Raw genomic sequence first — 12,758 nt, forward strand, 5'->3', positions numbered from 1 at the left:
GAGGAAAACCTCTCTGGGCTTCCCTAATTTTGCTCAGCATTTCAGTGCTAAGGGTATAAACATTTTAGAACTGGCCAAGATATTTTCACCCAATGTGTACACATCAGCATGAGAAATTACAGGGGCAAACTATCCTGATAATTAATAATTAATCTCCGATTGTCCCAATGATGTTCCTAGTTCAGCCTCCTGCTGCAGAGCTCTGTTCTAGTCTGACAGCTATGTGCTCAGTTTAGTTATATGAATTTTTACTGTTCAAGGAGCTTGATTTTAGAAGCTGCTGCCTTTCAGGCCAGAATGCAGCCCCTCTCTCACAGATAACAGTCTCAAGATAGAGCTGGAGAACTGCAAGAAATGTGACAACACAGCAAATCTGGATTCAAGTTAAGGATGAATACCTCATGATGGGGAACACCATGCCAAGTGCAAGTTATTGAAGCGCTATGCTATTTAACCAGATTTAAAGCCAGGTGAAGCAGGTTACTTTTTCTCCTTGGAAACTCCTTCACATCTCTTTCAGTCTCATACCCTAACCTGGGAATCACCAATCAGAATCAAAGTCCCCCAAGATGTGGGGGCCCCCACTGCACGATGTGGCATTCCCCACTTTTAGAGGCTGCTCTCCCAGAACTCTCAGGACTAGACAAGCTGAGGGCAGTGAGCATAGGGGAAACAGAATGAGCTCTCCTGCACAGCAGCTCAAGGTGCTGCCACCAGACTGACTGAACAGAGTGAATTTGCTGTTTCAATGACAAACAGAATCATGAGAAGAGAGAAAGCAATGTAAGTGAGTTTAAAGTTCTAAACCACCCAAAATGGGACAGTGTGCCCCAAAGAGCCACAGCAAAGCTACAGCTTCAGTTAAACTCTGTGGAAAGGGAAATCAAAGTAAACAATCCTCAACTAGATTCTTAAAATAATTGAACTTTTTCCACTTAAAGCTCAACTCAGACAGATTACTATGCAAAGCTCACACACAGTACTGTTTTCAGAGACCTGGTCATCCATAAAGCAGCCTTTCAAGAAGGAAGCACAGCATCATAGGTGTTGTGCCTATTGACAATCCTCTAGGATGAACTAGCACATTACCAGTTAGAAAGGACAGCTCTCGTATCCAGATCAGAGGGACAATTTCACAGTAGCAACTGCAAGACAGGGTCAGCCTTTCCTTCTCATCTAACAGGCAACATTTAGCCCTGATAGCTCTAATCTTTGGAAGATAGATAAAAAAAGCCAATGTGGACTCTAGAGATAAGAGGAATGTCACCCTGAAGGTGAGGTTGTGCTGAGCAGCCTTGACAATTATGAAATACTGTCGCACAAGCCTGGAAAAGAAAGAAAAAAAAGGCAGAGCAGTGATGTAAGCCAGCTAAGCAAATGCTCCCAGCACTCCTACTAGCAGCAACCCAAGTTAGACTACATCTGCCTTCATTTGGCAACTGTAAGACACTTGATAACATATCTGCTTCTCATTCTGACCGAGCTCACAATTGTGTCTGTAGCTCTGAAATTCCAATTTACATTTATGAAATTTTCTCCAGCTGCCCTCCCTTTCCCTCCACATCGCCAGGAGATTAGACTTCAGAAACATTTCAATATGCATCTCAGTGTTGAGGCTAACTGGCTGATTCACACCAAGAGAACTGCACAATTAAGTGGGTACTTGCCAATCATATTTATTTGCTTTAAGTATTCTAACATTTAGCAAAGACACTTTATACAAATATTTTAGGCCAAACTAACCTGCTGCAGGCCACTGTATCAAACAGTTCTTCAACTCAGTTATAAACTATTTTTGAAACAGCAACTTTATGAAAACAGTTTCTTTTTCTGTTCTGAAAATACAAAATTGTTTATGAAGCTGGATTTTTGGCAACAAGCAGCAGCAATATATTATTTTGAATGAAAAGCAGTATATTTTCTCTTGGTGGACTCTTATTCTGCAGACATGAAGTATTAGAATCGAAAGGTTTTTTAGCATTTGTTTTAAGTAGCAGGGAAGTGGGAGCAAATCTATTTAATCTGCAGTGTCAGGATGCTATAAATACTCTACTGAACTAGGATTAACAGAGTAGTCACTAGCTTGAGGATGTTTTGTTGGGTTAAGGATGATTTGCTTTAATGTGTTGGTGACTTGGCCTAACTGGCTTTTTTTGGAAGCTTACTTAGGTATGACCATTCCAGAGAGAAAAATATTCTGTGCTAAGTACCAACCTAGACCTCTTTAAATAGTTTTCAAACAGCTTTGTCCAGGATTCAGAATTAAATAAGCTGAGATGTACTGAAACAATAGTTTTGTGATGGATGTGTTCATATAAGCATATTCCTTTATACAGTGGGTATTTATGCAAACAACAAAATCACTGAGAAACTGCACTTGTACAGCTGAGTTAATTCAAGCCCCAAGCTCCATATAACTCTTGTAAATGACTTGGCTTCAAAAAGGTCCTGAGATAAATAGGCATGAATCAGCTACGATGGTGAATAATGCATCAGCATTTCTATTTGGAGGTCTAGCTTTAAATCACATTAAATGTCAAATTTGTTTATTGCCTGTTTTTAGATAAATTTTAAAGGACTATTTTAAAGCTGGAAGTTTTACATTTGTTAAAAAGTAACACTTAATTCTGCCTTTGCACAGTAAAAATGGTTTAAACAAACTTTTAAGCTGATTTAAGTGAAACTAGATAATCTTGATATATTGATACAACATTATTAAAGATACATTATCCAAGGATTCTAAAAACCCCGGTCCTTAAAATCCATGCTGAAACGCCTTCTTTGACAGGGTTGTCTGAGCAATGTGAACAGGACATCATCTTTATTCCTGGGACACAAGGTAGGCATCAAACTCCTGGCGTTCATAGCATGCAACACTGTCTAACACCCACTCTCGGGTCACCACAGTAGCACTGCACTTCTGCTGAATTGCTGAAAAACAAAACATGAATGATAAAACTAAACACCTGCAGGTGAATGTAACATTGAGACTGTGAGCTGCTGGTAAAGGCATCACTGTGATTCTTAGCAATGATTTATTTCAGCATTAAAGGTCTTTAAAAATGATGTTCTAAACAATGACATGCTGGCTGCTACTCTATGTATTTTGACAGTGCACAAAAATTCACGACCACTTAAATAGCTGGTATCTATGCAGATCTTTAAAAATGCCATGCAAGAGAAAAACACACCTAAAGAGAGCTTTTAGCAGTTTTTGATAAGCATTACTTAGAATCCCCAGGGTCACAGAGCTTTAGTTCCTGTCTGCACACCCATTCAGTTCATGGCTGATTTTCTTAGACACAATGAAATTCAGAGAGAAGGATGATACTAAAGGACATTTGCGGCATTAAAAGATTTTGATTACATCTATTTTTCACTGTTTACAAAGGCTGAAGAGAAAGAACTTAGAGAGGTCTTATCCAAATCACTACCCAGCCTTCTAATGAATTCAATCCCTTTTTCTTTATAGCATCTTCCTATAACATGCAAACAGCTGTTATATTTGTACCCGTCATCTCCCATGCCACAACTGTGCTCCTGGCTTCTGCTGGTCTAACCAGCCCTCACCCTTGCCTCAACTCCCATAATCCTCACTTAACAAAAAAGGAAGTCTAGAGCACTTGGTATATTCAAAGTTAACAGCTCTTCTGGACTACTTTAGTCCAATGACAACCTGGCTTCAGGGAATCACCAGTTCTGCTTTCCCACCAACTACAGTTAGATTTATGATTTTAGGAAGTGTGTTGGGGTAAAGACAAACTCATGCACATTTGAAAAAGCACCTAGCATTCTAGAGGTAGATGCCACTAGCATCAAATTAATTATTCTAATGAAAACAGAGGTGCTTGTGTGGTTCCCCAAGAACAGTTGAATTCTGGTCAGAAAGAAGTCATTGTAAAAAAGCACAATACATTTAGACTATCCTTCCCAGGGATATCCAAAGGAAAGCATATCCAAGATGGCTAGGGCTGTGGAACCCCACAAGGGTCTTCTTGACTTCAAATGTAAAACAGTAGTTCTCAACCTTTCTTGACTCAAGGGACCCACTGGAAAATGATCTCTCAGCTTTTATTAATTTTTTTATTATGGAAAAGTAACAGAGCATTTCTTCTGTTACAAAGAACTCTAGAAAGATAACAACAGGTCAACATTGATTCCTCTTTGAAAGCTCTAGGCTTTGCTTGCGAGTCATGTCTAGGTGTTTGTACACATTAAGGTGCTAATAGTACTGTATGGCATTCTAGTTGAGAAGTATAGTGGAAGACAATAGGCAAAGATATCTCTTGGGAGAGACAACAGCATGCTGGTGGGTAAAAGAACACGGCAGAGATCAACTGGTGGAAGGGCTGTGTCTGTGGCAGGAAGCCACTTCTGTTTCTCCCCAAAATCCCTGCTATGTGACAATTTGATTAGGATGGGCCCAGCAGAGGAGACGCACCTTTACCCTATCTCTTTAGGTAACCTGAGCTGGATACATTCCTGAGGGAGGGGGGAAACCTGTTCCCTCTGCCTACATGACTGGTATCGGCTACCTGGGTGAGGGGTTTCTACCTGGTGGGCTAGAGTCTGCCCGGCAACTAGTGATGTATTTCAAATTGGTTGGCCAACAGCTAACAGGTGCTGGCCTCCATTGGACCAGGTGAAAAAGGTCACAGGGGCTTTATAAGTTAAGACTGGCCAGGAGGAGGCGGCAGCAGCCATGCAGGGACTCAGACTTAGAGAGGAGCTTTACCATCTGAAACTGGCTCTCTCCCCCATAACTCACGAGCTAGGAACGGCCTGCCTCCAGAGGGAATCTCCAACAGCCTCGGGATGATACTTGTGAGTAAGCTACTTGAGATCTGATTAGATATATAGCTGGCAGTAACTCAGATGCGTGATCAAAAGGCTACCCTAGCCAGACTTTTGCTCCATGGGATTTCTATGATATTGTTCTATCTTGTACCCTATTTTCACCCTACCCCCTGTAATCAATAAAGTTCTCCTTTGTGACCGGTATAGGAGACTTATTGAGGGGTGGGTTTAATTATGCCTAGTAGGCCCCTTGGGTCTGCAGACTAAGGGAGACTATTTTTGGCCCTCAACTTGGGGGAGTGCCCCAAGTGCTTATACTGGGTCAAGTACCCGTTGGACTATTAGGCCTGTGCGTCCCCGAGGACACAGAGCTTAAGAGGGTCCCCCCCTCAGGGTGGTGGCAGCACACGTTACCCCCGGACTCTGTGGTGGGGCTCGAAAGGGGGTCTGCCAGGGCTTAGGCGCCCCTGGAGAGACATGTGGAGGCCAGAAGGTGGATGGGCATAGTGAGGAGGGAGGCTCAACAAAGAAGCTCCCCCTACTGGCCCGCCAGTGTCCACTGAAAATGTGTTCATTAAAAATGCAGAGGACAGATAAACAAACATCTTTTTCATATTTTATTTTGGGGCTAGAGTGCTGATGCTTAAGAAAGGATATAGTATCAATGAACTTATTGTAGCTGGGTGTCTGCTATTAACTAAAAGGTTCTTGCCCCACCTGAATTTTTTCTGCTAGATCACATAAGCCTCTAAAATGCCAAGACTTTAAATTTTATAAAGTAGCCTCTCACGTTAAAAAAGTTCAACTAAATCTAACCCTGGAAACATGCAGAATACAAAGCTAGCAAAGTATGCATTATTGTATGATTACATTTATATCCTATTGCACCTTTTTTCCATGAGACTCTGGCAGGCAACTTCTCAGGACTGCAATACTCTCAAAATAGTTAAAGGCAAAGTCTGAAATGAAGAACTATATCTACTTTGAAATCTAAGAGCATCCCTCAATCCCCTTGCAACAGGATTTGATTAGAATTCCATTAGGAAAGTTCACTAGTATTTATCACCCAAACAAGCAGAACTGCAAGTCATGTGCCTTGTGTACTATAAATAACAAATAAAGTAGTCCAAAATTCTGTATAAACTTACCTCTGTAGCCTGTGTCTTCCACCCAAGCATCTGGCTGCACAATGACTACTGCAGCATGTTTCTAGGATTTTAAGACAGGAAATAAGAGAAAAAAAGCTACTCTTTTACATATGGCATAAAAATCACTCTTTCCTATCTTCTTGCAAATAGCAATAACTAGATAATTCTTTGCTTCATTGAATAGATCCAGGAAGGGAAGTAAGAGAAGAAGAAACAAGAAATGTGTTAAGTTTTGTAAGATTATTTTACGATGGGTTTCTGTCAGGGAAGGCCTGCTGACTGTAAGTTAATGTACCTTTTTAGTATAAAAAGCTAGGCTGACCTTTATCATCAAAAGAAATGAGGCAGGTGGCCTGGCCTGTACACATTGCCACCTGAAATCTTAATAGATCACTTAAAGCTAGCATGCCTCTTGGCACAATTAGCAGGAGAGGCCAATATATGGAATAGGAGGATTAGAGCTACTTAAAACCAGCAGAGCCTCAGACATGCAAACAGCACCTCCTCTCTCTACATCCGCATACATCAGTATTTCACAAGCATGCGCACCCCCCACCCCCAGACTGGGTACTATATTAAAGGGACTAGGTTATGAAGGGGTTGGGGGGAGGGAGTGGGAAGAGGGGGGAAAGAAGAAAAGAAAAAAAAAATCAATTTTACATTGAACCTTCCATCCTTCACTAAATACTTACTGCCTTATGAGTGAATAGATGAAGCTGAGTCACCACAGAGGCACCACAAAGCTCTACCATCCACTCTAAATTTTCTGAATAAAAATTAGAGAAAAAAAACAGTACATTACAACAATACACCACCACCATGGGGATCTACAATTTTCTAGTGTTGCTATTCCATAAAAAATTAGGCATAAACAGAGGAGCCTCTCTCTCTTCAGTGCAGGCCCAGGAAAGAGGCATGTGAGTAAGGAATTCCCCAGCTCCCACACTACCCTACATCTCCTTGCTGGAGACCTGCACCAACCTGCACAGCAGTCAAGGAATCCCTAGCACCATCTCTTTACGCTGGGACGTGCACCAACCCATGCCTCCACCTGAAGCATGAGTCAGCACAGGTCCTGGTGTGGGGCTGCATGGGAGCTGGGCAATCTCTGGACATGTCCCACCACAGCTGATCTGCTTCAGTTTGGCAAAATCTATTTCTAACTTTAGAGATACAAGGTAATCTCTAATTAACATAACGTAGTCAAAGTATTTAATTTCAAGTCACTTGCTGAACTGTTGGTGAAGAGACATGAAAAAAACCTCTTAAGTGAAGAATCTGTAATCATCACTGCACTAGGAATGAGCACTGCACACTTTGTGGTAATTACTGTAAATGTCAAGAGATATGGGAATAATTCATCCAGTCAAAAATAAATGTGATTCCAGACAAATTAGAGCCTGGGGCAGAAATGAATGAAGAGAAGCAATGGGAAAAATATGTGCAACCTCTACTGAAAAGTTTCAGTACTTAAAATGTTTAAGCAACTCCATATACCTGCAGGTTTTAAACTAATGAGAAGACTACAATCCACTTCATTTATCTACTCTGTGTATAACTGCAGGCTTTAATATTTGAGTGTTTTTCACAACTGCTCTTTTGCAAGATTAAGAGGAGATAAAATTGCACGGTGGTTGTCTCAATTGCTAAAAAGGTAATGGGTAGGGACAGTGCTAGGGCAGAAAAATACTTCGATTAACTGTATATTTTTGACAGTTAGTATATAAAAGCCTTTCTAAAGAAGTGCAGTACTTATTGCATCTTTCCTTTTTTTTAAAAGTGAAAAGAAAAATCCCAGAAAAATTAAATGGAAGGAAGATCATTTTAAAAATAATTTCATATGATCGATGTAGGCACTGACAGAAACTGGAGACATCATACAACTTGTTTTGACAAGTCATGGAAAAGAATCAGAAATGCCTAATTTCGTGATAAAGTAGGTTCTTCTAAAATCCTCATAATGAAGAATAAGCCCTAAGCAGTCTGCTGCAGGCACCTGGACAGAAGAGACCAAGAAAGCCTAGATTTCATCTCTGATTAGACCTTCTATTATGAGCTGAAATCTTTCAGCCTCATTTGAACTAGCTCTGCAAGGCAGTACCATTTTCCTCAGCAGACCTATATGCAGAATGAAGAGGTGCTTAGTTTAAGGATAACATAATTTAGCCCTAGATGATTCCTGAAAGGTTACAGGAATGACACCTATTAAGTTCAGTATTAAAAATCACCCACACCTGATCTGTCAAGATATACTCCCCTCACCCCAAATAAAGTACTGGTGGCCCAACCCTATTCCTGCACTGTACTCTAATTAGGGGACTCCAGCACTGGAGTTTATTACTTACTTACTTTAAAATGTTAATGATTACAGTTGGGTTTTCTAGGAGTTGGAATTTATCTAAAAGGGTGCAGTATTTTCCTTAAAAGGTTCTACTGTTTTTTTCTTTTATTCAAATTTACTTTTAGGAACATCTATAGCAGAGGTGGGCAATTAATTCAACTGGAGGGCTGCTTAATGACTTTTGGTGAGCTGTCAAGGGATACAAGGGTAGCCTCATCCCTTGACAGGTGCCCCACCTCCTGATCACCATCTTGGGACCAGAAGTCCCACCCCACTAAACCATGACTGTTGCCACTGGTAGTCTCTCGCCATGCCCCCAGAAGTACCCCTTTTGGAAGAGGGGGAAGGCCAACCTGGAATTGGAGAAAAAGCAAATCGTATACTAAAAATCAAACATTGACTATAACATATTTTATTTTTTTAAAAATGTTGTCCTGATTTATGTGCACTTGCGTAGTGTATATAGAGGTCATTGCATAATGGTTCGAAATAAAGTCTTACTTTTGTATATTGCATGTGGCGGGGGGTGATTAGGGTGCATGCGATTTCTGGGGGAGGTGTGGGTGGGTGAGGGTTTGTGGGGGGCCATGTAGATGCAGCCATTAAGAAGGGAATTGTAAACAAAATGGAAAAGTATCGTTATGCCCCTTTATAAATCCATAGCTGCATTCACATTTGACTATGTTCTGGTCCCCACACCTTAAAAAAAAAGAACAACTAGAGAAGGTACAGAGAAGAGCAAAAAGGATGATTAGTGATATGGAGGGGCTTCAATATGGGGAAAGACTGAAAAGGCTAGGTCTAATCAGTTATAAAAAAAAAAAAAAAAAAAAGACATGCTTGAGGGGGAACTTGATAAGGGTTTATAGATTACTAAATGGCGAAAATAATGTATATAGGGATTTCTTATTTACTTTCTCTCACAATACAAGAAGTAGGGGGGGTCACAAGATTAAACTAGTAGGTAGTAAGTTTAAAACCAACAAAAGGAAGTTCTTTTTCCACACAGTGTGCAATCTCTCAGATGTGGACAGGCTTGAGAGTCCAAAGGAGAGCTACTCCCATGATCAAAGGCCAAGAGAGCAAGCTTTATGAGGAGAGGCTAACAGACATGGGACGCTTCAGACTGGAGAAGAGAAGGCTGAGGTGGGACTTGGTGGCAGCCTATAAGTATATAAGGGGGATGGATGCACCAGGATCTGAGAGAACAGTTGTTCACCAAGATTCCCCTAGGGATAACAAGATCTAATGGCCACAAACTTCTGGAAGGCCAATTTAGACTGGACATAAGGAAAAAAACTTTTTTTATAGTCTGAGTGTCCAAGGTCTGGAACAGACTCCTACCTGTGATGGTACAAACACCTACTGTGGACTCTTTCAAAAAAGAGTTTGGAATGGTTATCGTGCTGGGATCATTTGACCCTGGAAGACTTCCTGCCTAAGGCAGGGGGGTGCACTTGATCTCGCGAAGTCCCTTCCAGCCCCTAATGTCTATGAATCTATAAAAGCATGGAACTCTGCCACAAGATGCTGCCAGTTTGGAAAGTGTTTGACAAATCCTTGGTGGAAAAGTGCATCAGTAGCTATAGAACAGGGGAGTTAGGAATACAGCTACTGAATCAGAACGTCCTAAACTTTAAATACTGGAGGCTGCAAGTGAGAAGAACGGTGGGGAAAACCAAAGCTGATCACAGCCAGTTTACTCACTCACAGCATCCATTCTCTGCCACTGTGTGATACAGGGCACTAGGCAAGATGGACCTGTGGGCTGACCCAGTAAGTGGCTGTTCTTATGTTCTAATGCTACCATTAATTACCTTATTAGCAACATAACCACACTGGCAACATCATGATGTGAATTTCTGTGCTATGCACAACACTTAGGGGCAACAAATTGGAAGGGTTCTACAAAGCCAAAATCTCTTCTATTTTTTTTTCCTATTGCCATGCATCCAAAACTTTTCTACCTCCAAAAAGCAAATAATGTATAATAGTGTGATGAGCTTTCAGAACTGTCCCTCAAAGAAGTGCACCTGAGCTTTTAAGAGACTGTTTTTTTTAGGAGTTGAACTTTGCTTAAAAGCAAACTGCATATTGAAATTCACAATGCAAATACAAATGTTTCCTGTGGTTTCTAGAAATTTGAATATACTTATTTCATCCAAAATCTCATACCTGTGTTCATATCCGTGAAAGGCCCGTAGCAGCAGATCTCAAAGTCTTTGAAGAGCTGAAAAATACACGTTAACAGCTGAAAAAGAAAGTGCACAGTGCCATTCTGGAATAGACACTCAATAAAAGTCATGTAACGGTACCTGTATAACTGTGGTTCCAAGCTATGTTCTGTGAATTAGTTATATGGCCTGAGGCTCATCCCAGTAGCCCACCATATTAAATGCTTTGACAAATCAAGCAGAAGAGAACAGCAGGACTACTAGGTACTTTCTCTTTCATGAAAAGGGCTGATAAATAAAAGCACTGGAGACTCGCCCTATAGAACACAGGTGTTCTTAAGGAAACGTTGGCTGTTGGTACTTGACTTATGCAAATGCCAACACAAACTTACCTTGGACAAGAGTGGGAAAAAAAACTATCTGCTTCCATCCCCACTCCCACAAAGTCCATCTATTGTGCATGCAGCTTGAAAAAAAAATGCATTTCCTAATCAGCTAGATTTTTAACTTAAAAATTGACATTTTATTCTACAATACCTAATGATACTAGATACTTATGTCTACAGCAATTTTACCAGCTCCCAGAAAAGCTATTTCAAAAATGGTTTGAGAGACAAAGAAATTCTCATGCACAAAGTGTCTGTCAATCAACCTCACAGACCCATAAACAAAGTATAAAGTTCCTTCCTTCCAGTGGAAGTGATTTATTATGTCTGAGGAGGAAGCTATTTTGCAGTTAACATTTGTTCCATGACCCACTTGCTTAATTGCTAAATTAAGGTCTGCAACTTGCACAACAGCAACATAAAATTTTTCTTTTAAGCTCCAACATAAATCTTAAAATCAGGAGAGGCTGCACTTGCCCAATATGCACAATCCCTATATTTGTTATCATCATGCTCAGAGCAAATGAAACCAAGAATGTGCAATACAGTACCATTCCAATTATAAGATGACCCTATATTTAAATCTAATCTACGTTTTCAGGAATCTACATTTTCAAACAGTTGAACTGAGGAAAAACAGCATCTTCCCCTGAATATTAATTGATAGTTGTTGATAAAATCCTTAAACTATTATTCCCCTTGTAAAATCCAATGGGAAAGAACCCAGGGAAGGACCCATTAGGTTAAATACACAAAAAAATACTAAGGTAAGTTTAAAAAAAAGCATAATGGGTAGGGACCTACCTAATACACAGGGGCTGCACCCTGGTTTTGGGGGGGGGGAGGGGAGCGTAAAATGCAGGCATGGGCACTCATTTCGCAAGCGGAATGCAGTGGCCCTCCCACACCTCTCATTGGCTGAGGGGGCCCCAATGTCCCCACCTATCGCTACTGATTGGCTATGAGGGCTGCCTGTCATGTTGCCCTACCCCTTGCTGCTGATTGTCTGCAAAGGCTGCCCCACCCCTCTGCACCAATCAGTGGGCAGGACTGCATGACAAACAGCCCCTGCAGCCAATCAGTGGGGGGAAGGGGAAGGAGGCAGGAAATGAAGACATTGCTCACTCTGAGGAACCAGAAATTTTTTTTTTTTTGATAAGTGTTCATCCCCCGCCATATACTTTGCAGACACTGTGAAATCTGGCATTTCCCATGAAATAGTGAATTTGGTAGGTCCATACCAATGGGTGCAGCTACACATGCAATTAATGTGAAGCAATAAACTGCAGAGTAGTTTGAGCCAGAGTAAATTGGTCCTGGGTGCAGCACCTACACGTGTGCCTGAGACAGCAGCATTTGAGCTGGGGTGGATCAGGCCTGCAGCTTGCTGGGCTGATTGGGAGCAATTTATGCTCCTGGTCAGCATTTATACGCGTATTTCAGTGCAGTTATAATTACTTTGCCATAAGATCCCTGACACTATCTTACGGTGGAGTTAATTAGTTTACTGCGCCCTAATACCAGCATATGTAGACGGTGACACTTTACTGCAGAGCTAATTAGTCCGAAATTCAGAATGCAAACTTCATATGACAACATGTAAAGCCAAAACTCTAGATTCAAATATCCCTGGGTTTTAGAGGTTCAAATTTCAAATGTTCTTTATTTTTTGTGGGTAGTGCGAAAGGAGGAAGAGGGTAGATGGATGAAACATTTTCTGATAATTATTTTATTTTGCTAAGAAATGTTACTTTTGTTGAATCCAAAATGTTTCACTACTGGTTTTGACCAACTTCCAGTGAAGCACAGGGAAGGGTCCAACAGGACTCTGCATGGCTTCCTGACAGCTCACCTTGTAGCTCTTTCCTGGCTCTATGGCTTCAGTGGTGACCTACCACTTGGATTACCTTGG

The 12,758-nt window shown here is 41.0% G+C and overlaps 1 protein-coding gene across 4 annotated transcripts in view; it reads right to left on the minus strand.

The window, feature by feature from the left end:
* Window positions 1-1,656: 1,656 nt before the first annotated feature.
* Window positions 1,657-12,758, minus strand: part of BRCA1 (BRCA1 DNA repair associated) — a 56,287-nt gene continuing 45,185 nt past the window's right edge. For all 4 annotated transcript variants that reach the window (XM_090044076.1, XM_090044077.1, XM_090044078.1 and 1 more), the window contains exons 20-23: window positions 10,462-10,516; window positions 6,638-6,711; window positions 5,946-6,006; window positions 1,657-2,931 (exon numbers count right to left, since the gene is read on the minus strand). In XM_090044076.1, coding sequence (XP_089900202.1) covers window positions 2,822-2,931; window positions 5,946-6,006; window positions 6,638-6,711; window positions 10,462-10,516 — 300 coding nt within the window. In that variant the 3' untranslated portion in view covers window positions 1,657-2,821. The remainder of the gene's footprint in view (window positions 2,932-5,945; window positions 6,007-6,637; window positions 6,712-10,461; window positions 10,517-12,758) is intronic.

Source organism: Crocodylus siamensis, chromosome 4 (assembly GCF_052110815.1).
Source record: "Crocodylus siamensis isolate JL-2025a chromosome 4, ASM5211081v1, whole genome shotgun sequence".
NCBI lineage: Eukaryota > Metazoa > Chordata > Crocodylia > Crocodylidae > Crocodylus > Crocodylus siamensis.